Here is a 27,254-nt window from a genome sequence, read left to right on the forward strand (position 1 = left end):
TAAATGATGCATTTGATGTATTTCATATTAAAGTAGAAAGAAACTTCCCTATTCTGAGACTATATATACAAAAACTATTAACAAATATTATACTCAATGGAGAAAATGGAAAGATTTCTCACTGAGAATTGGAAAAGACAAGGATGTCTGTTATCAGCACTTGTACTAAATATTATACTAGGTATTCCAACCCTTGCAATAAAGTGAGAAAAAGAAGTAATTTGTACAGAAATAAAAAAATTAAAAATAAAACTTTATTCACAGGTGAAATTGTCTATTTGAAAATTTTTTTTGAAAATTTCTAAAGAATCTACAGATGAACTATTACAACTGAGTGAACTTAGGAAGTTTTATATAAAACTCTTCCCTTTTTTCGCTCTAGTTAATATCATTAACTTTTTGAAAAGATCATGGTCATTTACACTACAGACACTTTAGGTTTTCTATAATAGTTTCTTCAGAATATTTCTTAATATGTTCTTTATATCCTATGTTTGATTAAATCTTGGCTTAACTTGATTCCATTTGAATGCTTCGGCAAGGATACTTCAGAGGTGATACTGTTGTATATCACACTGTGTGTCATTAGAAGCGCAGAATGTCTGGATGTCCCATTATGAATGAGTTGTTCTAAGTTTCATCAGTGTGTTAAGTTGGTGACAACCACATTTTCGCTTCAAAGTTGTAGCTCTTGAGGGTGAACTCGGGTATGATGGCAATATTCAGTTGCCCATTCATCCTTCTTCTAATAGTTGCCAATGTCCTCTGAAGATCCTTGCTTTAATCAGTTATTGCAGTACACTGACTTTGTCTGAACTCTATTTCTTGGATGTATAAACAGGTAAACAGATAATTTTACTGCTCCACCAACAGTAGTAAAATTTCAGTAGTTCTTCAGAAATAGCACCAAAGTAATACTTTTTTTTTTTTTTGGTTACTTGTAATTTGGGATGACTTCATTTAGTATTTAAGCAAATCTCAAGCATGGCGACACTGTCCTTTGAGCTAATTAAGCGATATTAAGCATGAATTTAAATGAGCACCTTGTTGACATTTTCAAGATGCTAAGTGGTTCCAGCAATAACCTGGAATGTAAGTCGATTAATCATAATCCTATCAAGCAGAGCTCTTCACAGAGCTTGTTTATCAAAGCAACATGTAAAAGAATAAGGTGGGAAACAGTATGTAAAAACTAGTAGGAAGAGGGCAAGGGATTATTTTTATTTCTCTAATTCTTTCAGAGTAGACTTATAATAGTAGGTTTCTGTTGAATTATAGAGAAATGAGAAGTATTGAAAAAGCTTTAAAATAGCCTGTTTAGAAGAAATCTTTGGCATTGAATGAGTTACAAAATGCCTTTTTGTGCAGAAGCAGCATTTCCATTGGAACTTTTATTTAAACCTTATCTCTGCTTTGCAGCTGTACCTGGAAAGAAGGAAGAGAAAACAACCAAGACAGTGGAGCAAGGTAAAAAAAAATGAAGGAGGTTGACATTATCTTCTTTAGAAAGACAACAACGTGAGGAGGAAAGCACTGGATTCAGACAGGCGGACGACAATAACCTTTAAATCGATTGCTCTCTATCACTGTCCTTGTATGTTTCTCTGTGCCAGGGAGAGTGTGAGGTGGCAATCTGGGTTTTTGTTCTTTTGTATAACTAAACTGAGTGTAAGTTCAGACCAGGAAAGCTCCACAAACTGCTTAATTACACCAAGAACAATGCTGAAGATTGTTGGGAATAAGGAAAACTTTCAGGCCAATTGGTAGACATTGTTTCCTGTGTGATTTGTGGTTTTAACACCACCTGATTGATCATAGTTTAAAGAACAGCGATGAAACAATTCTGTTTATGCAAGAACAATTTCTACTGCTTGAAAAATAATATGTTAAAACAAAGTGAAAAACCAGCAATACAAGTAAATTACTTGAGTCTGTATTACGACTTCAGCAATTGATTCTCCCAAGAGGTCTAAAATTTCAGGATTATAAGTCACAATGCTATAAATAATGCATTTTCTTTTTACTTATGCAGCTATATAATAAACATATCACTCTAGAATATGCTTGAGGAAAATACTACAGCATAGTAGAGTAAAAGCATTTGAGGTGATGTTATGCCTTCTGTTAGAGCTCACATTGCTAATGATTTTAATTGTTGTTCCCTCAATCCTTTGGCTTCTAATATACTATAATATTATAATATTTACTATTAATTATAATCAGTAGGTGAGGTTAGAACTAGCATAATTTTGTCAAGAATAAAATGAAAATAATTTCTCCTTAGAGACAAATTCCTAATATCAGAAATTTAGATATTTTTACATAAATATATTAAGAAAATCATTCAAACCCTCATATTTCAGATAAGTAAACTAAGTCAAGGATTGACTAATTTAAAAAATTAGTCAAGGATTGACTTCCTTGGGCTTATCAAAATAAAAATCACATTGAAAAAGTTTTCAAATTCATTTTGGTTTCTGCGGAGTACCTGGACTTTTAGAGTTCAGTTGAATGTTTCTGTCAGCCTCTTTTTGAGGCAGATATGTTCGTCTCTGAAATATAAAGTTGAGGTTTAGGAGCATGGATCCCAGTCTCAACTTGTTGACCTTGATAATGTTCTGAGCCTAAATTTCTTCTCTAAAAAATAGGGTTAATTATACTTGACCTGCCTGTCTGATTAGATGTGGAGTTCAAAATATATGTGAAAGGATCTGAAAAAATGTAAACTCCTAGTTAAGTATTTAGTATTTACTAGACCTTTTTCCTTATGAAATCAGCTTCAGTATAAGTGAGAATCAAATCACTTTGCTTTCATTAAGCTTCATAGTTTTACTCTTCTCTAGTATAAAGGTGTTGGCTGCTCATCTTATGGCATTTGCAAATTGTTTTTATAACCACAGCAAATTAAGAGAAGACTTACTAGAATATAAAATGCCCACACTAATAATAGTACCTAACATATAACTGATTTAAGCACAGATTGTTTTATTTCTTTTTACCTTCATGTTCATGTCAGTTTATTAATTATATAATGTTGCCTCAGAAAGTTCAGAGACTGGAAATGGCTCTTAGAGATGTGAATTTACTCCTTCAGATGATTTTATAATTCATTCTTTTACTAAACTCATTTTATTTTATAAACACTTAGGCACTTGGCTTATATAAAAATGAGTCTTTCAATGATTTTAATATTGATTTAGTAAATCATTTCAGTTTTAAATAGTATAAAGCAGTGGCTTCATATTTTTAAACTACACAGATCATAAAAAATAGGGTATTTGGATTACCTGAATATTTTTGTGATGATATATCTATGACAAATAATTTATGTGAAAAATATATTTTGTGATTTTAATAAATTAAGGAATTTATGTGAGAATAAATCACTTACATTCTATAGATTTCATCATAATATTCTAATATTTATTCCTGAGATGATGTTTGACTATTGTGTAGTTCTCTTATTTATATAGATTTTATATTTAGAAGTATAAATAGTCTAAAACTAGTTCATAATGCATTGAAGTACAATTAAATGGTTTATAAAGAGTTATTTTCATTATTTTAAATTTGAACTTACAAACTCTTTTAGGGACAAACTTTTACGCGTACTTCTTAATAGGTTTCAAATACACTTTCTGATCTATGTAAAATTGAGTATATTGAACCTCTGGACCTATTCTGCATTATGATTGCTAGGGAAGCATTGATTAAGCTAAACTTTATGCTATGGAAAATTCATATAGAAATAGGTGAAAAAATTTTATGTTAATGTAATTTAGTAAACTGGACCTCATATCATGTAAGAATTAGAAATTTAGTTAATTTAACTTTTGCAAAAGTCTAAAAGTATACCTCTAATTTTATCTGTAATTCATTGAGGGATCATGTGGTTTTCAGTTGTTCTCATAAAGATCGTACATTGGCTAGACAAGAATTTTGAGTGTTAAGAAAATCTTTATAAATTTCCCCACTTTAATGATACACACACACCACAAACACCATTAGCAATTTCTCTTTGTTTAGAAAGAAATTACCTAGAAGCATCAGGAGACACAAATATATTCCATAGTACATGTTGCTGTCCTTATAGTGAGAGCCAAGGAATGCCAAAGATAAAACATCACAACACACTCTACTGTATGAGGATTTGTCTTTATATTTATTGTATATTATATTTAGAAAGAATACATCACCTTTCATTGGTGGTTTAGTCACTAAGTCATGTCCGACTCTTTGTGACCCCATGGATTGCAGTCAGCCTAGCTCCTTTATCGATGGGACTTTCCAGGCAAGAATACTGGCCTGGGTTGCCATTTCTTACTCCAGCGGAACTCCCTGACCCAGGGATTGAACCTATGCCTCCTGCAAATCCTGCATTGCAGGCGGATTCTTTACCACTGAGCCACCAGGGAAACCACTTCAGTGTAATTTCATTTCATTAAGCTTGGTTAATTCACATTTCATTAAGCTTGGTTTATTTATTGATATTTAATTTCTCATATTTAGTGTACTTTTTTCTCCTTGGTATTACTTTTCAAAATTGACCTGTCCCCCTAAGTCCAATTTCCCTCTCTCTTTTTTAATCTTGCTTTCTCTCAGAAGAAAATCTTTGGTAATATTTGCTTGTTACTAGCCAGAAGATCAAAGCAGTCACTCTCAGGAAGCGTTCAGTGAAGTCTTACTTACCGGGGCAGGGCAGGAGACCAGTCAAGACAATTAACTTTAACGATCTGAGTTGTAGATTAGAGTCCCAGCATCTCCTTATTTCTAATTTTCTTCCTTCAGTGTGATTTCAATCTAACTTTTGGTGAAGAAAATAGTAATAAATCAAATCATTCACATATCATCTTTCTTTTTCTTTCATTCATACCTGTGCATGATATCACTTAATGTATGACAAAACCCACTACAATATTGTAAAGTAATTAGCCTCCAACTAATAAAAATAAATGAAAAAAAAGAAAGAAAAAAAAAGAATTTATTCTAAGGGACTCTAACAGTGCTGGCATGTAGGAAGTATTCAATAAGTACTTGTGAGTTAAATAAAAACATAGAGGAATTATTGAAGAAAGGAATATTAGGTGATGCAGATTGCAATAATCTGTTCCTCTAATACTGTACAATTATGATATTTTAGTAAATCACATGTGATTTCTGATAGCAAAAGTTGTCAAATATTTCGGAAACCAGAGGATAACTGATTAAATCTTCCAACTACCCTCATTTTAAAGTAAAAACACTAGATGAAATTAATAATTAAATCTGCTGCAGCTGCTGCGCTGTGCTGTCATGTCTGACTCTTTGAGATCCCATGGACTGTAGCCCACCAGGCTCCTCTGTCCATGGAGTTTTCCAGGTAAGAATACTAGAGTGGGGTGCCATTGTCCTCTCCAGGGGATCTTCCAGACCCAGGGATTGGGCCCTCTTCTCTTGCATCACCTGCATTGGTAGGGAGATTCTTTACCACTAGCACCACCTGGGAAGCCCAACTAAATATTAATTGATAATTAATTACACCATTATTAGGATCTTTGTAGAAGGTATTCTTACATAACAAAACCTTGTGGTGAACCACCATATGGATAAAAATTTTGAGTAAATTACATTTTAGCAATTGTACCTTCTATATTGTGAATTTTTAAAAAACTTAAAATGAAAGAGAAAATTTAGTAATTGCCCAGTGAGGTCAATGTTTAAATGTGAATATAGAAACATTAGGCCTTATCATTATTTTTAGTGGTTTTACAATTATAAAGGTGAATTAGCTGATCTTCCACTCCTTTAAATTATAAAAAAACTGTCTATCAGAAGGCTGGTCTAGAAAGACTTATTTCTAAGATTCTAAGTCTCAAATGTTAAGGGAAAACATACTTTATAAACTTGGAAAATTTAGTATCCCAAAATTAAGCTGCAAATTTCATTACTGGAATATTCAGCATAGTTTTCCATCCTCTTAACAATTAAAAATCACTTCAAAATCTACTTAAGTACAAACATGACAAAAATATTCATGAAAAATGATTAAATAGAATTTAAGTGCCTATTAACAACCAAGAATAAATTTGAACACAGTAATTTTATTAAGAGTAAAATTGTGGATCATAAATGTATCAAATACAGTTCATTTCCTGTAATAAAAATTGTATTTTGCTTAAAATGAAGAAATATTTCTAAATTTGTAAGTACAGTAATTTGTGTCCACTTGAGCTTTTGTCTTCTTTTGGCTTTTTGCTATTTTGTAAACAGTGGTATCCCACATCATTGTATTAGTGTTTTAAATTGTCACAGAGGCAAGTGAAACCCAATGCTATTTACATGCTTTGTGTATTTGTCACTGTCCTCAGACACTTTTCAGATTTTCTTCTATTCTTTGTAAATGAACTGGTCTATTTTAGAACCTGTGATATGTGTTTGTTGTAGATTAATCCCATACTTTCAAGTGAATGTTAATAATTTCTAACAGTAGTGATTTCTCTGAGAGAAACTTATTTAAATAATAAATGTTTATAATTCATGATGTGTCAACACTATAAAAAATAGAAACAATTTTATATTTAAGATCAATGGAGTAAAACTGAAAGTGTAGTTGATACATACTGTATTTAATTATTTGCTTAATGTGTGTTATAAAATAACCTATTTTCACATGTGGACTAAGTCATGCTGTTGACCCTCAATAAATGTTAAATGATAATAATAACACTATTGATTCCTGTGAATTCCAAACTTTTGACATTAGTTTGTACTTCGGTTGTTTAATATTTATTGAGCGCCCACAACAGACTAGGCGCTGGGAATGGGTGTGAGGAGTATGGAGTGGGCTTCGGAGAAAATATGGTCTATACACATAGCTCGTGAATCATCTGTAAAAGTGAGCGTACTCTGCTTGCTTACATATTTTGTATATTTTCAACAGAACTTTTTGCAATTTTCCACTATCTCATTTGCTCACATAACATATTTCACCATTTCTTGCTCTTGTTTTAATACTTTTAGAATGTTCTCACAGTCGCTTGATTTCATGAATGGCAATTTCCTTCTCATCCCTTCTCTCTCACCATTTTTGTTGTTGTTTAATTGCTAAGTCATGTCTGAATCTTTGCCGCCCCCCACCCCCACCCATTGACTGTAGCCTGCTAGACTCTTCTGTCCATGGCATTTTCTCAGGCAAGAATACTGAAGTGGGTTACCATTTCCTATTACAGGGGATCTTCCCAACCCTGGGAATGAACCCATGTCTCCTACATTGGCAGGCAGAATCTTTATCACTGAGCCACCAGGGAAGTCTTAGGATATTCTATAGTCAAGTTATTAAGTCACACAGAGAGATATACTGTCCACATTCCAGTTTTCATTTTGCAATATTCTGCTTTTTGGCTGTGAAAATGAACCACTCCTCTGCCTAATGTGACCTAGGTGCCTATCTTTTTCATTCCTTTGCTTAGAGCCTGGGCATTTCATAGAGAGGCACACTAAAACTGTAAGATTATCCCAAGAACCTGTCCATACACTTTATACTAGGATCACCGCTGTACCACCATCTTACCTTTCTAACTCTGGAAAAGAGGAACTAGCTGTTAGATAAGCCAGATTAAGTCACCTGACCTTACCAGAGCAGACAGTGTATCCAGGGATAATGTGTCCCACTCTGTCTATGGTGGCTTCCCTCGTGGCTCAGATGGTAAAGCGTCTACCTGCAATACGGGAGACCAGGGTTTGACCCCTGGGTCTGGAAGACTCTGTCTGTACTTTACCCCTTCCATGATTCATCAAAGTACTTTCTTAATGGAAATTGTATCCATCTTTTAGGCTCCTAAAAACAACAACAAACTTTTTACATCACGCATATACTCTTGCTACATCTATCTTATAATTATGGAACTTTGTCTTGATTCAATGTCCAACAATCTTTAAGTACACTAATGGAATGTAGTTATATACCATTTCTAAAGCCCAGTCAAATCAAATTGAAATGTGAAGAAAAGTTGTCATATGCTTTCTGAATTTAATGGCAATGCACTTCAGATTTCTTTTGGCAATACTTAATGTAATTTAATAATTTTAAAGCAATTTAAAGTGCATATTTATTATCATCATCTACATCTTAATATTAAGTTTATGGTTCTTTAGGAAATCCCTAAATCTGTAAAGGACCATTCTCATCCTCTTTATAATAAAAGTTCTCTTACAAATCTTACTTTTACTCATGGAGAATTTTGATCACTAGCCTGAGGATTTGGTCAGTAAAAACTATTTTTAATTATTTAGTATAGATATTTGAAGATTACAGTTTTGTTCTCCAGAGAGAAAATTTGACTTTTGTTTGTTCCTTTGCTATTCCGCACTAGAGTGTATAAAAACTGAGGAAATGCTTTGTAGTGTTTACCTTACAACATACCAAGAAAATACCTCCTTACAAGCTCAAGAATTATTAAGCTGCTAATTTTGTATCTCTTTTCTACTGATATTTGCTTTCACTCCTACTTTTATCCTGAAACAACCTATGTGTTTGTTCTCTTTTTTTCTTTAGGGATTTTTAATAGAAAGTATATTATAAGCTGCTATGTTACAAACCTAAGTAGCCAGAACAGAGATTGGGGAGAATTTTTTTTAATCCCTTCTTTATTGAATTTTTTCTTTTGTGTATAAATTCATTTTCTACCAAAAACCTATTCAGGAAAAAAAACAAGTAGGCATATACTATACACTGTCTTGAATAAAATTACTTAAAATCAATTGCTATGTCATACCCTGTAACAAATTAGTGGAGTTTAAGCTAAAAAATTAATTTAAGCTAAAATACTCTAAAAATCAAGTTGCAGATATTATCTGAAATCATCTGCTCTGCACAAAAATGCATTGTTACTTTCTTCTAATTGTAAAGTACACATTATAGACCAACTAATTTCAGGAGTAAACATGAAAATTTTTCACCATTCTACATAAAATTTGGTTGCACTTTATTGACTATATTACAGTCCCAGTTTTTTGTAGAATGATGGTACATTATATGTTAAAGAAAAAGCAGTTTTTAAAACCTGAAAATTCAGTGCAGATACTCCTTTGGAACTATGAAATGGCAAAATATAACTCAAAAATTTTTTTATCATTTTGACTTGCAAATTTGGGGTTGCATTTCATTTGATTTTGTATCAGAAAGAGCTACTAGGTCAGGTAACTCATAAAAAACATCTATAGTCTCGTTAAAACTCTTGGCAATAAAAATCATGGTCATCAATTATTAGCTTGGAGTTAGCACTTGTATTGTTGGTCCTTGAAAAGAAATAGCTGTTAAAACCTAATAATGATTAGAAATACTAATTACCTTAATAGAATATATAGTTATCTCAAAATAAAACTTAAGGCTTGGTCTATCCCTTATAAAACACCAAAACAATTTATTCTGTGACATTAGGCTGGTTACTTGCTTGAAAGCCTCCTTTACAAGCTGAGATTATTTTACTAAGCATTCTGTACAGACTTTTCTAGTCTTAATATTGTCTAATTCTCATTTGTAAGAAATGTCTCCCATGCACGAAACATTTCCACTTTGTCCCAAATGCTGAAGAATAAACTTATTTTTCTGATTGTAAGTACAATCTGTGCAAATATACAAACAGGAAAATCAGATTCAGATTCTAACATTAAAATATTTCTGAATATTATATAAATCTGCTAAATAGAATCCTAGTATTTGAAGTATTTAGTTCACTTGAATTTCAAAATGTACACTTAAATTTTACTTAAGTTTCAAAAAGTACATCTCTGGAGCAAAGCATGCCATTAAATGTCCAGTGAAATGACATGAAGATTCTCTAAATATTAATTTAGCCATAAGAATCAGTGATAATGATGCAGAGGATGCAGAAATTCTTCCCATAACACACTCACACAAAAGAATCTATAAAAAAATGAAACAGAAGAAGAAATTGTCTCAAGAGAGAAGAGTGTGGTTAGCACAACTGTCAGTGAATTATGGTTTCACTATTGGCTTGGACTATTTCCAAACAAAATAACAATGACTTTCTAAGTATTGTCGGTCAGTTCAGTATGTGTCATATTCTCTCATGAGCAAAACTTTATTTGTATTGATACAATAACAGAAAAAAAATGTTTCGACTTAAGATCTTTAAAGACTCCTCATCACTCAATTCAGTTCAGTTCAGTCAGTCAGTAGTGTCCAACTCTTTGTGACCCCAAGAAGTGCAGCATGCCAGGCCTCCCTGTCCATCACCAACTCCCAGAGTTTACCCAAACTCGTGTCCATTGAGTTGGTGATGCCACCCAACCATCTCATCCTCTGTCTTCCCCTTCTCCTCCTGCCCTCGATCTTTCCCAGCATCAGGGTCTTTTCAAATGAGTCAGATCTTCACATCAAGTGGCCAAAGTATTGGAGTTTCAGCTTCAACATCGGTCCTTCCAATGAACAACCAGGACTAATCTCCTTTAGGATGGGCTGGTTGGATCTCCTTGCAGTTCAAGGGACTCTTAAGAGTCTTCTCCAACACTACAGTTCAAAAGCATCAATTCTTCGGTGCTCAGCTTTCTTTATAGACCAAAGCTTTATAGCTTTCTCACATCCATACATCCTCATCACTGGAAGGATATAAATTCAAATTCTCCACCAACCCTCAGTGTGACTTCTAGCCTTGGCTCATATGCTTCTCACTCATTTTGTACACCCACTGGTCACACCACCTAAATTTTCACACTACATTGTTTTCTCATGTTGTTCCTTGTATTGAAAATGTCTTTCCAACTCTTCTTTGATAGCAGATTTTATATGCAATTTCATAGTTGACCATAGATGCCAGTACTTTTGTGAAGTCTTTTCTTTTTTCTTTTTTTTTTTCATTTATTTTTATTAGTTGGAGGCTAATTACTTTACAGTATTGTAGTGGTTTTTGTCGTACATTGACATGAATCAGCCATGGATTTACATGTATTCCCCATCCCGATCCCCCCTCCCACCTCCCTCTCCACCCGATTCCTCTGGGTCTTCCCAATGCACCAGGCCCGAGCACTTGTCTCATGCATCCATCCTGGGCTGGTGATCTGTTTCACCCTAGATAATATACATGTTTCAGTGCTGTTCTCTCAAAACATCTTACCCTCGCCTTCTCCCACAGAGTCCAAAAGTCTGTTCTGTACATCTGTGTCTCTTTTTCTCATACAGAGTGAAGTAAGCCAGAAAGATAAAGACCAATACAGCATACTAACGCATACATATGGAATTTAGAAAGATGGTAACGATAACCCTATATGTGAAGTCTTTTCTTATTGCATCAGGTAGAGTTTGTCAGTCCTGCTGTGAGCTCAGAACTCTGTGTGTATGTGTCTCCATCATTCTACTTAATCTGTCTACATGAAGTTCTCCCAGCATGGACTGAACTCCAGGCAACCATCTTGTTTTCCTAGCTCAGAATCCAAAAGAGACACTGGATAAATATTCATTGACTAGATCAAGTTTACCTTTTTAAAATAACAAAATGAATTCTGTTGTTCCAAAGTGAAGAAACTTATACTTGGATTTCTTGTTCTGCAGAGTTTCTTGATGTTTGTTACTCAAACCAAAGCCTTTTTGAGAGTCTAAGACCTCAAATTTCTTTTACATGCATACATACAATACAAAGTTTCAAGTACTATTAAAGATTTCTAAAAAATTTCATAGAAGTCGAAAACATTATCAAGTCAAATTAACAGTGCATAAAAAGAATTATACACCATGACCAAGTGGGATTCATTCTAGGTAAGCAAAACTGGTTTAACATTTGAAGATAGATTGATATCATTCATCACATCAATAAGATAAACAAGAAAAAAACTCAATAGATAACAGAAAATCATTTGACAGAATCCAACAATTTATGGTAAAATCTCTCAGCAAACTAGGAATAAAGGGGAACTTCCTCAATTTGATAAAGAATATCTATAATTAAACCTGCTCATAACCTCATATTTAATGTTGAGTCTCAAAAAACTTACCCATTAAGATAAAGAAACAAGGCAAGGATGTCCCCTCAGCACACATGTTCGACATTGTACTGGAAGTATTAGTTAATGCAATAAGACAAGAAAAGGAAGAAAAGACATACCCATTGGCAAGAAAGAAATAAAACTGTCTTTGTACATGATATGGTCATCTATTTAGAAAATTATAAAGAATCAAGAAAAACCTCCTAGAACTAATCAGTGATTATAGCAAGGTTGCATGACACAAGGTTAATATGTAAAAGTAAACTGCTCTATGTTCCAGCAACGAGAAATTGGAATGAATAAAATAAAAAATGCAAGAATATTTACATTAGCACCAAAAAAGGAAAGACTTAGATATAAATCTAAGATATAATCTAGTCTATGTTCATGAGTGGGCAGACTCTAAATTGTTAGCATGTCACTTCTTCCCAACTTTATCTATAGATTCTATGCAATCATGATAAAATCTCACTGGTATTGACAAACTGATATTATGAATATCAACAAACTGATCCTCAAGTTTATACAGAAAAAAAAGACCCAGAATAGCCAAGACAACATCAAAGGAGAAGAACAAAATCTTAGGACTACTGGACTTAAAGACTTATTATAAAGCTACAGTAGTCAACAGTGTGATATTGGTGCAAGAATCAACAAACAGATTGATGGAACAAAATGAAGAGCCCAGAAATAGATTCACAAAAAATACAGTCAACTGGTCTTTGACAAAGAAGCAAAAGCAATTCAATGGAGAAAGGATAGTCTTCTCAGCAAGCCATACTAGAATAAGTGAACACTCACAAGCAAAAAGAAAAAGAAAGAATCTAGGTAAGAATTCTACATCCTTATCAAAATATTAGCTCAAAGTGGGTCATAGACCTAAATGTAAAACATAAAACTATGAATTCCTAGAAGATAACATAAGAGAGAATCTAGGTTATCTTGGGTTTGGAGATTACTTTTTAGATACAACACAAAAGATACAACCCATAAATGAAAAGTTGATATGTTGGACATTATTAAAATTAAATATACTCTGCAAAGCATACTGTCAAGAATATTTAAAGAAGAAAACACAGAATAAGAGGAAATATTTGTTAAATACATATCTGGTGAAGGACTGTTATCCAAAATACACAAAAAACTCTAAAAACTCAACAACAAGAAAATGAGCAACCCATTCTAAAAACTGAGAAAGGGTATGAACAGATACCTCATCAGAGAAGATATACAGATGGAAAATCAGCATATGAAAAGATGCTTAATGTCACACGTCATTAGAAAATTGCAAATTAAAACAATGAGATACCACTATATACCTATTAGAATGGCTAAAATCCAAAACATTGAAACATCAAATATTGGAGAGATGTGGAGCAGCAGGAGCTCTCATGCTTTGCTGGAGGAAATGCAAAATGGTACAAACACGTTGGAAGACAGTTTGGTGTTTTTTTTACAACTAAATATACTCTTGTCACATGATCCAGCAGTCATGCTCTTGGTATTTACCCAAATAAGTTGAAAACATATGTACACAAATATTCCAGCTTTAGCCTGGTTGCACACTAGGAACCAACAAATGTATTTTTCAATAGGTGAGTGGATAAATAAATTCTGTTATGTCCATACAAAAGAATTTTCTCCAGTGTTAAAAATGTGTGAGCTATCAGGCCATTGAGGGATGTTAAATTCTAAGTGAAAGAAGCCAATCTGAAAAGTCTGCATATTATAAAACTCCAACTACACAACTTTCTGGAAAAGGCAAAACTATGGAGATAGAAAAAAGTTCAGTGGTCACCAAGGGTTTAAGAAGAGTGAGGGATGAATAGGTAGTGCAGAAGGGATTTTTAGGCAGTGAAGCTATTTTATATCATACAATTATGGTATATGTATGTCATGCATTTTTTCGAAATCCATATAATTAACAAAACCAGGAATGAACCCTAATGTAAGCTGTGGACTTTGGTTGATAATGATGTATCAGTATTGATAATGATGTATCAATGGTAACAACTGTACAGCATTAGTTAGGGATTTGATGAAGGAGAAAGTAATTTATATCAGGGGAGGATATATGTGGGAACTCTCTGAACTTTTACTCAATTTATTGTAAACATTAATCTGCTCTAAAAATTATTATAGTTCATCAATTTAAAAAATTGTATGGAGGAACTTCCCTGGTGACCCAGCAGTTGAGGGTCTGCCTGCCAATCCAGGGGACGTGGGTTCAATCCCTCATCTGGGAACTCAGATCCCACATGCCACGGGTCAGCTGGGCCCATTCTCCAGTTACTGATCCTGCGTGCCTAGAGCTTGTGCTCTACAACAAAAGAAGCCACCACAATAAGAAGCCTGTGCTCTGCAACCAGGGAGGAGCCCCTCCCTGGCAAATAGAGAGAGCTGCATACAACAATGAAGAAGAGGCCATGCATCGCAATGAAGACCCAGCACAGCCAAAAATTAATAAATAAATAAATTAAAGACCAGGAATGCTATTAAAAAATGTATGGAAATCTCAAAGAATGTATCCACTAAGTGAATTTCATAGTACTATATTTTTACATTTCATACTGAATAGCAGAAGGATTTATTTCAAAATCCTATTCATTCTATTAGTAATTTTAAGTTAATATTTTTCTTATAGTCAATTATATTTCTTCAAATTATATATATATATATCCTCATGAAACAAGTCTCATATTTGAACACAGTCAACCTGGAGACATTTCTCAGATCACACATAAATGTGTTTGTAAAAGATTTCTAATTGAGAAAGAATTTCAAAGACAGTGTAGAATATATACAATATTATAATTGTCATATAGAGTATAAAAATATGTTACATTTGAAATGAAGAGATGATTAGTAATTTTTGCAACAAATTAATTGAAATTATGTATATAAATATAGGTGTGTGAGGTTATTAAACACTGGAAATTCACCATTCGAAATTTCTTAGGTTAAAAAAAAAGCAGATTGCTACACGAAGTAGAGTTGAAATATGTATATATTTTTTTATTTTTATCCATGAATGTTGTTAAGTACTAGTGATTTCACTTTACTTTGATAACTTAGCCAACTTGGGACTGCAAAGCTGGGAAATTGCTAACCATAAAAAGGTGATTATATGATTATTAGGCTTTTGTGTAGAGATTCAAGAATAAATTTTCTGATAAAATGTGATCAGCATAAATTTGGCTAATTTATTCAACAAATAGTTACCGACTTCCCAGTATGTGCCAGATGACATGGTCTCTGCTTTAGGAAAAGAATTTGGAAAGCTATGACAGACTGGTAGTTATAAAGAACATTGCTGTGAGGTGGTGATGCAAGTGCTCACTCTTCACTTCTAGGAGCCATCTGTGGTACTATCAAATTTATATTCCACTGTGCTCCCAGCACTTATGTAGTAGTTTAGCTGTAATTTTTATTCTGATGGTCTGGGTTCAAATTTCCCATTGCCATTTAGTAGTTGTGATATTGGACAAGTTATTTACCTCTCTTAGATCCTACTATCGTATCTATAAAATCAAGATAATGTCTACCTCCCTGGAATGGGTGAGGAGTTACAGATCTGTCTCAGTCAACTCTGACTGCTATTACAAAATATTATAGACTAGGTGGTTTAAACAGCAGAAATTTATTTCTCACATTTCTGGAGGCTAGGCTGTCCAAGGTCAGGTGCCAGCCAATTTGGTTCCTGATAAAGTGGCTCCTCCTGGTTTGCAAACAAACATCTTACTATATCCTGCTATAGTGCAGAGAGAGAAAGAGAGAGGGAGAAAGAGAGATTGAAGACAGGTCATCTTTTTCATGTCTCTTCTTATAAGAAAGGGCACTAATCCCTTTCATGAGGGCTGCACTCTCATGACATAATCACCTCCCAAAGGCCCCACCTCCAAATGCTGTTGCATCGAGTATTAGGCCTCAGAATATCAATTTCAGAATGAAACAAACATTCCAATCATAGCAAGATTTTATGTAAAAGTGTCTAACCATAGGAAACAATACTTTATCATTATATGTGAATACAGGAATGACCAAGACCCAACCTTGTCTGCCCTTAAGGAAATTAATCTTTTAACAAAGATTTTCTTCTTGAAAGAATCATGAGAAATTTGACATCTTAAGTTGAACATAAATTCATGGCTAATAAAGTTTTCTTTGAAAGACAAATTCTTTAGTGCTCAGAGAGTTATACTCCTAAGGTGTCCCAGTTTACCTCAGCTCCCAAAATATAAAGGAGTGCTTATTTTATTTTTTTAAGTAATTGCATATTACTATTCTTCCTAAAAGAGCTGATCATAGATAAAGTAAAATGTACCCCACTGAGATACACTCCAGAATTCTGATTAGTATTCTCCTCTTAGAGCCAAGCTACACAGCCTAAAACCATCATTATTGTAAAGCTGGATCAGAATTCAGTCAAAGGAAGATAGTAGTTAGATGACTTCCGGAAGTCTCTCAGCTAAGGTAATTTGAAGAACTATATTACTACAGGAAAGAGTTTGTCAAAAGTACTAGAATACTTAGTCCATTGGACCAGACTTCTGTCTCCATGGTGATCACAAGATACACATTAAATATGCTCTGTATCTGTTGTTTTGAATTCCTACACCATGCTTCATGTGACGGTTTTCACATGGTGACACAGCCTAGCTTGCCTAGAACCACACAATGGTTGAGTAGTTGAAGGAAGCTCTTCAGAGATGCATATACAGAATTACTGCTTAGTCACTCTGTCGTGTCTGACTCTTTGCGACCCCATGGACTATAACGCACCAGGCTCCACTGTCCATGGGATTCTCCAGGCAAGAATACTGGAGTGGGCTGCCCTTTCCTCCTCCAGCGGGGATCTTCCTGACCCAGGGATCCAATCCTTGTCTCCTGTGTCTCCTGCATTGACAGGCAGATTGTTTACCACTGAGTCCCCTGGGAAGCTAGCCTATAGAATAAGGTAAATAATTAAATATATCATTAAGACAAAGACAAAATTAAAAATGGCTTCCTAATCAAGTTATACTTAATTAAAAGTTAATGAACAATGTCCTGCGTAAAATTAAACACTGACAACATCTTTTTGGGAACATTCAAAGTTAGTATTGCATAAAACATCAAAATATATTTTTCTTCATGGGAATTATAAGCATAGAATGCTAAACCATTTAGACAACTTGAAAATTATTTTCTCTGTATTTACTTATAAAATATATTTTGGAGTTTAAAAGGATATAAAATGCTGTAAAATACCTTTTCTAAAATATCCCCGATTGTCACTTTTATGTCCAGATGAACAAAAAACAATGACAGATGCATGTAGGGCATCTGCATATTAAATATTTAAAAATCATACAATTGATCACAATTGAATCACTCTAGAAACAAGGTAGGATCACCTTAGGAAGCAATAGAAATGTTATGCAACAATTTAACATCATTTTGGTGTGATGTACATTAATAGTCATGATCTGAGGAATTACCTATCATTGAGCATAAGGATAGAGTGCTCCAGATGGTTCTTTAAAACCATTCTTTCCATCAGAAGGAAAAAAAAAAAAGGATACTTGATCTTATTCATGATGCTCATGAAACAATATCTCAAATCAGCAGACAAATTATATATTTTCAAAAGAGGAAAGAAACACAATTTTTGAAGTGATATTATTGAGCCCTTTAGTAGTGCTAGCTGGGAAAGAAAGGTTAAGAATTTTGAGTTTGATTCCTCACATAGCCAAGAAGTCTGAACTGCCTGACAGTTCTGTTAGGATCTTTTACACCTTCCAATTTTAGTTTCTTTTTTGCATTTTAGCTACACTTGACATTGACATCAAGCCACAGCACTTCTACATAAATATTTTTGTCAATATCCTAGCGTCGCTAATAGAAAATTGGTATTGATCATTTGGAACAATGAATAATAGCTAATAGCCAAATCAAAGATGGTGCTAGTGGTAAAGAACCTGCCAGCCAGTGCAGGAGATCTAAGAGACATAAGTTCAGTCCCTGAGTTGGGAAGATCCCCTGGAGAAGGAAATGGCAACCCACTCCAGTATTCTTGTCTGGAGAATCCCATGGACAGAGGCGTCTGGGTGCTACAGTCCATGGGGTCCCAAAAGACTGAAGCAAGTGAGCATAAATGAAAGATATTATTAATTATTGCCATCTCCTTTATACACATTATTTGATGTTCAAAACATTCATGTGCTGAGGAGGAACTCTAGTGCTGACTTCTTTTATTACATGATTGTCCATTATTTCAGTTTTCCGTTTTGCCTGTTTCACAGGCCTTTTAAAAAAATCTTGCAGAGAGAAACAGTATTGTTATATATACATTTTATCTTTTAGAAGATAATGTTAAAAGAAAAAGTAGATGCTATTTTCTATTTATTTGTCTTGGTAGATATATTCAGGTACCTAAATTAAAAAGAAAAATTCCTGAATTTTTGAAATTGAATATTTTTCTCTTTAATAGTTTTTAATCTAGTAGATTATAATATTTAAAATTTGGCTTGCTATTTATAGCTACTTTGATCACACTTTGTGTGTGGTATTCATTTTTAAACATCTGGCAGTAGTATAACTGGTAAAATTAAGTTTATTATTACCAATATATGAATTGATGTCAATACTGGCCAATTATGTGAGATTGGTTTAAAACATGCAGGTAAAAAGTAACATAGGACATCAGTTTTTCTTTTAATTGCATATGATTAAGAAAATGGTTTTTAACTTTCTGGTTTATTTTGCTCTTATATACCTAGTTTTTCACTAAGTCAAGTTTATCTATTTGACAAAAGCAAATAAGATTTGTTTGGAGCCTTTAAAAAAAGTCTTTTTACTAATTGTATCGATAGTTTCCACTTAGGAATGAGATTTCAAGCTGTTCTGCTTCTGCAGCACTGGCATGAAATATGCACTTCATTTGTAGTTTCAGCTGCTTGCAAGACATGTCTGTTACCGAGTCCAAGCTTGCTCTGCTCACCCACAACAGTCCAATAAATTGGAGAGATGCGGTGTTGAGGCAAAGAATACAACTTTATTGGTGAAGTCGGCAGACGGAGAAGATGCGAGACTAATGTCTCAAAATTACCCTTTGTCAGGGTCTGGATGCCAGGTTCTTTTATAGAACAAATGTAGGGGGAGGTGAGGAAACAAAGTAAAAAGGATATTAATCTTGCAAACATCTCCTAGAATGGCAAGCCTCAGGCAAGGGATGTGTTCATTTCTTCCTCCCTGCCGTCCACAGGTGGACAGGGTCCTGAACAAAGGCACTTTTAGTCAGGCAAAAGGGCAGAATTCTCTGAAGCAGGCCATTATGTATGTTTATAAAAGCAAGTCAAAAACACAGTTCCAACATGGAGTCAAAATTGGCTTTTCCCCGCAACATGTCATTTTTGGGTATCTTCTTGACACATGAAATAAAATATATTCAAAACAAAGATAATGTCTTCCTCCAAAGAACTCTGTTCCCTATGTTCCATATCACAATTGATGGTAGATTATCCTTCTATGAATCAAGATTTCCTGGAGTCCTTTTTTTATATGATCCTCAGCTTTTAAAAAATCTGACTTATATCCTGCACCGTGATAAACTGTTGTTATTTCCTGACCAGTGAAATTTTAGTCAACTGAGGAACCTAAACTCAAATGGCATCTTTTCAGTAAAAACCTTCCCATTTTAATAGTAGAACTAATCTTTTTTTCTGTTATCTATTTGGCTCTACTGGAGAACTTGTAATGTGCATGGTGTAATATTTTGCTATTTATTAGCTGCTTCACACACTGTTTCTATATACAGACCACTTCAAAACGTAGTGATATAAGACAGTTGATTTTACTTTCCTCATGATTTAGAGGATCAAGATGTTCAGGAGGGATCACCTGAGCAGTTTTTCTCTTGGATATCTCCTGTGATTACAGTCAGTTATAAGCTTGGACTGTGGACATCTAAAGTAACTTGACTTCTGGCTGTCCAAGATGGCCTGCTTAGCTGGCTGGCAATTGATGCTAGCTTGTGGCTGGGAGCTCAGCCTGGGCTGTTGAACTGGATTGCTTGTATGTAGTCTTGCCAGCCTGGCGGTGTCGGCTGGAGTATTTACATGGTAGCCAGCTTCCCCCAGAGCTAGTGCCCCTGGAGAAGCAGAAGCAGATAGAAACCACATGGTTTATCCTGATTTAGCTTAGGAATTCACACAGCAACACTTCCACTATATTCTGTTGATTACAAGTGACTCAGCCAAACTGACAGACTGTCCAGCCCACGCCTCCCCGTTCTCTCTTCTGTCCTAAAATGTCCTTTCAGCTCTGTTGCTCTTGGTCTAATTCCTTTCCGTCTCTCAAGATCTTATTCAGTGCCACCTGCCAGAGCCTTTCCTGATTCCACCATTGAGCTACCAGAGTCAGTACTTTTTGTTTGAGTTCAAAGAGACATTTAGTTCAAATCTCATATGTCCCATTTATTAATGAGAGCTACATGACCTTGGGAACATTATTTAATCCCTTTATGTGAAAAGCAGGGGTAATAACTGAACCTACATAACTTTTAGGGTTATTGTGAACACTGTGTGACTAAATAGTAGCGAGCATTCCCTGTGATACATAGTAAGTAGACAATATTAGCTATTATTCTTATCATATCTTCTTTCCCCAAAGCCCATAGAATTGTATTTGTATATTTTTCTATCTACCATAATCTGCCCCTTATAAAAATTTGTGGGCTTATTTTCTATCTTTAGCATACTTAGTTCGATAGTTACAGGCAATTTATCCCAGTAGAAACCTCTATCTTGAATATCGATGCAGAGCCCCTAGGTTCTTTATGCCTCAGTAAACATAATGTAAAGAACTTGCCATTTTTCTCTATTATTCCTTGTAACCTTTTCTCCTCATGATTCTTCTTGCAGAAATTAGAAAAGAAAAATCTGGGAAGACTTCTTCAGTTCTGAAGGATAAAGGTAATAGAGTCAATTTAACATAACACTAGAAACTTATTAACAAAAGTATCTGAATGTGTCCACAGTATGTCAGTCATCTCCTTGTAGATTTGTGGATCAGAATTGCATATGACATTCGTGTATTGAAAACTTTTGTTTATTTACCTGTCTCTTAAATACTTACTTTCTGTTCACCATGATCTAAAAATGCTTTTATTATAATTTCTGAAAGAAAGGAAAAAAGATTTAAAAAATTTAAGAATGAAAGGGTAAAAGAAAAATGTTAAAATGAAAGTAAAGGATATAAGAAGGACTTGCTTCCATGCCCTCTGGTTCTCTTCTTTCTATCCATTCATTAAATATGTATTTACTGCATAATCTTCCCAAGCACTTGCTAATCATTGGTGAAACAAAGATGGCAAAGCTAAGAATAGGGAGGAAGACTTGGGAATTGAAATTCTGAATTCTGCTGTTTTCAGACTCCTAGTCATGTCCTATCTGCTTTAGTCTTGTCAGGTTCCTTATTGCTATGAAAGAGCATAATATTCTTTTTTACATTTTCGACTTCAATCTCTTGAATGGATTGACTTTTCTCTCCCATCCAAGTTCCAGGACTCTTTCTAAGAATAATATCACATAAAACTTCAGGTCTTTTCTATTGAGGTCATAATCAAGTCTGAGGAGTTAGAGAAGGCTTTCCTAAAGAAGTTATATTAAATTCAAGTATGAAGGGAGAGAAGTTATCCAGACAAAGGTGTGAGGATTATTTGGGAGAAGTAGAGAAGCAGGGCATCTGCTCTTTGCCAGGCACGTTGAATTCTACTTTATAAATTTTGTTTCTGCAAATTGTGCTTGATATCTACATTTCAGTAAACGAGGAAGGAAGCTGAGGTATATGTAATTTAAATTACTCAATGTCACACTGTGGGTGAGAAGCAAAGGCAAGAATCAGAATCCAGTCTGCTGGATGTAATACCCCTTTATTCCATTTTAACACAGATATTGTCTAATCCTTAAACAAAGGCTCTTTATTTAAAAAATTTTTTTAATATTCTTTAAAGCATCTTTGCTTAGAGTGTAGAGCTCACTACCTATTCTTGAAAATCTATTTGACGTAGAGAAATGTCTATGCAATGTGGAAAAATATACTTGTAATCCTTTTTCTATTGGGTGACTCCCCTTAATTCCCACAGAGGAGCTCAGTCCATTTTTCCCCTGTGATTATTTGTTCTCTGAGAGAGACTCCTTCTTACCTCCCCTCTCATTTTATCTGGCAATTTACAAAAACATTGTCCTTGTTTGTGTGGAAACTAAAAATATTATTGAAACACACTACCAGGAAAATACATATATAGATGCAAAATCTAAACCTTCCACCTTCCAATACAGTATGAAATAGACTTATTTTGAGCATGTGTGTCACAGGAAGACTTACACCTTATATTACCATTTGCTATGAAAACAACTCAACAGAAAAGTTGGGTCTTACCTCTAAAACTGTCTTTCAAGCAATGATGATTATAAAAACTTTCAATTATTACTTTAAAGACTTGTGCTGCAGCCTAAACTACTTGGAAATGGTAGTTGTAAACATCTGTCCCGGAAAACATTATCTGGGACAATTTAAATCCGCACTGACCACTTTACGAAGTAGGCTTTTGTAATTTCTTTTACTGTTGTTGTTTCTAACATAGAATTGCAGACAATTTCCTAGGGAACACTTTTTACTCAGTGTTAAATTCTCTACTATTTGTAAGGTGTCTCCTTGGTCACTATAAAATCATGTGTATAAAAGTCTATTACATATGATTATTGATTTAGAACTATTTTAAATGAACCTCTTTTTAAATTCAAGCTGTGTTAATGCCCTCGATTATCTTTGTTATATACAAGCTGGGTGCTATTTTAGAAGAATTTTATTGTCACTTTTCCTTTAGTTTCTGAATATAATTTTCTTTACATAGAAAAATCAGAGAAAATGGCATATTACCCATACAATCTCAGTGACTTTAACCTCTGCAGTGTTATTGTTTCTGGAATCAGTTTTTGAAACCTGCTGCTGAGCTGTGGCAGAGTCAGAGTTCAGCAATTCTACTTGCTACATAGCCACTTATTTCATGGAGCAGCCCAAAGGTTGCCTACCTTTGCTGGTCTCCTATAGTTTCCACTTGTATGTACATATTAGGAAACCCATACTGAAACAATGCTGCATTTCTAAAACCAGAATTATTGCACAGAAATCATTTAGGGCCACATTTACTGGGGATATGACAACCGTGAGTAAATTAGGCATTTCGAGAAACATCAAAGTGTTAGTCACTCAGTCGTGTCCAACTCTTTGCTGTCCCATGGACTGCAGACCACCAGGCTCCTCTGTCCATGGGATTCTTCAGGCAAGAATACTGAAGTGGGTTGCCAGGCCCTCCTCCAGGGAACCTTCCCGACCCAGGGATCAATCCTGAGACCCCTGCATTGTAGGCAGGTTCTTTACCATCTGAGCCATCAGGGAAGCCTAGAGAACATCATCAGGCTTGTGTATTTAAGGACATATAGAGAGGGCTGGAAGATGATCATTACAAAGAAGAGCCAGAGAAAGACACATCTTCTTGGCTTTTGCTGCTGATTCAGCTACTGACTCTCTGGGAGAGTGAGCCTTCTCTACATACTCAAGTGGGCAGAGCCCTGCTTAAGTGGCCCTGACCACCCAGAAATCAGACACCCCTGTTATTGGTTGTAGTCCTTCTGACATTCACCCTATCTTCTTGCAACTTGCTTCTTACAACTGGTCTGATTTATCTGAGGTTGTAGGATTCACTGATGGTCCAAGGAACTGCAAACCAAACTGTAACCAGGCAACAAGGAGATTAATTATTTCTCTTCTATTGAGAATGCAATAATAGCACCCACAGGTGCCTCTGGTATTGGTATAATATGATGGACATTAGAATTATTGACTAGTTTTGTGACTCAGGCTTGTGTATGTTTGGATCTAATGCCAGGGAATTCTCAGCAGAGCTTATCTTCTTTCATATTCTGACACCCAGCACCATGCACCTGAAGTTTTCCCTATCTTCTATTTGTCTTCTTCACCATACTTTTTCTTGGCCGTTCCCACTTACCAAACAAAAACTACTTTTAAGGACATGGTAAGTTTTCTGATGACTTTGCAACTGATCCCCAGTGATTTATTCATCGTGAATTCTCAACCCGAGTTCCTAATTGCCTTTGACTCTGGTAGCAGTGTAGGGGAATGGAAAACCTGGAATGATCTTCCTGTTTCTGTGTGAACTTTTCTACATCACCACCTCCCTGCCAGATTATTTTGAGAGTTCCAAGTTATATCCCAGCACCTTTAAATATGTTCTAGATCCAGATAATGAAGATTCCTAAGACTTCCTGTAAGCTCTTGGTTAAATGTAAAGAAGCTACCATATTTATACAAACAACACACATGCAAAAATGTGCTCTCCAATGCTTTGCTCCTGACAAACAAGACAGTCAAGTTGAAAAAAATGTGTAAATAGCTGACCCAAACCAATGATATATTTATTCTTCCTAACACAGAAGTGAAGAGTTCCCATATATCCCTGTCTCCCATTATTGGTCAGCTTTGGCATCCTTGGGTAGTTAGGGACTGCTCAGACCACCCTACAGGCTTCTTAAATCAGGTCAAAGGCCCTTGAAGTCAAAAAGGACACTTAGAAGAAATGAGATGCAGGAAAGTCAGTGCAGATGACCCAGCATGGCGGCAAAGGCATCTTCCTGTTAGCAACTTGGAAATAAAAATGATTTCTATTTTCTGAGGACTTTCCCCAATTTACAGTGATAGGTTTATGGCCTTCAGATACCTTAAAAAAGTCTATCTGTTTTCCACATCTTCTTTCTTTCTCCTTCAAAATCAAAGCAGTCCATGGGCCCTCTTCTTAGGTCTTGTACTTTACAGCTGCTTTAATCTCACACAATTGTATACAGCTGTCCATTTAAATCAACATGCTGGATTTTGAATTTTGAAATTCCAGGCATTGCATTTTCCCACCCCACCAAGAATCTGTCCCGATCACCACTTCTCATTTCACAATACATTAATTCTTTTGGTTTAGCCAGGAAATGCAAAACAGTAAATTACCACCATCATCCAGAAAGAAAAAGTTAATGAAGCTTCTCAGTGTGTTTATTCAATTCATGGCTCTTGATTTCATTTTCACATGCTGAAATGTAGAAAAAAAAATTGATCCTATTTATTCTTAGCACAATAAATAGCAACAGGGACACTTCTTTGCCACCAAAGCCATTTAAAAAAATTCAACAAGCCTATGGATATTTAAGGCTGTAGTTTATATACTGAGAAAATCTTGCTTTGAGGGACACAACCTTTTCAATGGAACCCCAAAATCCATTCTTGAAATGATCCAAACTCACCTTAACTGAGTGAATTCTGAGTTTCTTGGGTGGCATGTCCATTTACAAGTACCACCACCATATTTTTTGCATTCCACCCCACACCATAGAAGGGAATAGAAAAAAAGGACTGGAAGGATTGATTTCTTTCTTTCCTTCCTTTCTCACTGTATTATAAGTCATTTTTGTCAGTAAAATAGATACTGAGACTTAGTGTTGTAGAAAAGGCAGAGAACTGGTTTTATCTTCTATTTTTAATAAGTTATTGAGGGAGCATAATGTTGTTCAAGGCATTGCCCATAGATCTCCTTGGAACCCATGATATGATCAGAATCATTTTGTGTTTGAACCTGGTAGAATAAATGGAGTTTTACTTGATTTGCTTTAACTAAGGATCACATGTTTAAGATTGTGGGAGTTCATAGATGAAACTGCCTCAGTATTTATTTTAGTCTTATTCTTGAAATCTGTTTAACTTGTGTCTGATGACTAAAACACCACATTTACATGATATATGCAGAGTTTTCTGTTTGATTGTTTATTTTTTGAAGAAACATAGCCTGAGAGAAGTAAACTAAGTTAGTGCTGATTATAACAGTTTTGGAAGACTTCTAGATGCTGAAGTCATGTGTTTTTTTCAAAATCACAGACAAAGCAAGTTCCTAGCCATCCAAAAACTCCTCTTAAATGAGTACATAGAATGTACATCATTCAACAATTTACATTTATTTAAAAAAATAGGACTAGAAAATGGCTTGTTGTGCTCTATACTGTTTTTTATGATTAAAATTATTTTTGAAAGAAAACATCATATCATTTCCACCTTGGTTTGCCTTACTGATAGCTTATTGACTCCACTGTGTGTATTAGCATTTTGATCTTGGTTTCAAACACATGTTTAATGTTTCTTTCCAGAGCCTATTAAGGAAAAAGAAGTAAAGGTTCCAGCTTCCCTAAAGGAAAAAGGTATTACTCTATAATGAAATGTGAAAACATATTGATCCACCTATTGCATATTCAGTTACTTGCAATAAAGTGATATATTATTCATTTATTTTTTATACTTTCAAAGGTATAACTTTCATATGTACTTCTATGTTTTGATGCAAAGGGAAGAGAACTTATTCTCTATTGTAAAATTTTAAATTGTCCTATGAAACAACACACGAAAGAGTAGCCATGTCAGAGATACTGAGAAAGCTTAGAATGTATAAAAAACAAGTTCCTACTGTGTAGCACAGGGAACTATATCCAATCTCCTGAGATAAACCATGATGGAAAAGTATATTAAAAAAGAATGTACATATGTGTAAAACTGAGTCACTCTGCCGTATAGCCGAGATTGGCACAACATTGTAAATCAGCTTTACTTCAATAAAAAATACATATGCTATTCTGTTTTTATGAGTCTGTAGTAGAAAATCTGCACTTTATAAATATCCTAAGGTGAATCCTATTAGGAATGGCCATGGAAACCAAAGGTGTAAGATACAAAAAAGTCCTTAAAATTTCTCAGTGATAGCTTGCCATGCTTTCAGTTCAGATACAGTAAAATCCTAACAAATTTTATAGCTGGGAGACACTTAGAGGTAAACTCTAAGGATTTCTGGATGAGGTCCAAAATCCTCATCCTATAGATATATAAAACTGAAATAGTCTAGAAATTTTTCAAAGTTGTTATAATTTGCAGCAGAACCTACATGAGAGCTCTGATCTCCCAATCAAGCACTGTGATCTAAGGGGTCTTATGGCCCTCTGGCCTTCCTGTTATACTAGGCTCCTAGGTATGGGGATTCTGATATGCCATGCATCAAGTTACATTCCCTAAAGTGTAAGTAAACATGTTAAGTCCAATGTAATACATTTAGTTTCTAATTATCCCAGTAACTTCTATGGGCCTGGTATCATTCTCCAAATTGTCTAATATTTCTTATCATTAAAATG

The 27,254-nt window shown here is 34.6% G+C and overlaps 1 protein-coding gene across 1 annotated transcript in view; it reads left to right on the forward strand.

The window, feature by feature from the left end:
- Window positions 1-27,254, forward strand: part of LOC122685286 (triadin-like) — a 158,820-nt gene that overhangs the window by 86,479 nt on the left and 45,087 nt on the right. The window contains exons 10-12 of the mRNA XM_043889889.1: window positions 1,420-1,467; window positions 20,883-20,933; window positions 26,226-26,276. Coding sequence (XP_043745824.1) covers window positions 1,420-1,467; window positions 20,883-20,933; window positions 26,226-26,276 — 150 coding nt within the window. The remainder of the gene's footprint in view (window positions 1-1,419; window positions 1,468-20,882; window positions 20,934-26,225; window positions 26,277-27,254) is intronic.

Source organism: Cervus elaphus, chromosome 28 (genome assembly GCF_910594005.1).
Source record: "Cervus elaphus chromosome 28, mCerEla1.1, whole genome shotgun sequence".
NCBI lineage: Eukaryota > Metazoa > Chordata > Mammalia > Artiodactyla > Cervidae > Cervus > Cervus elaphus.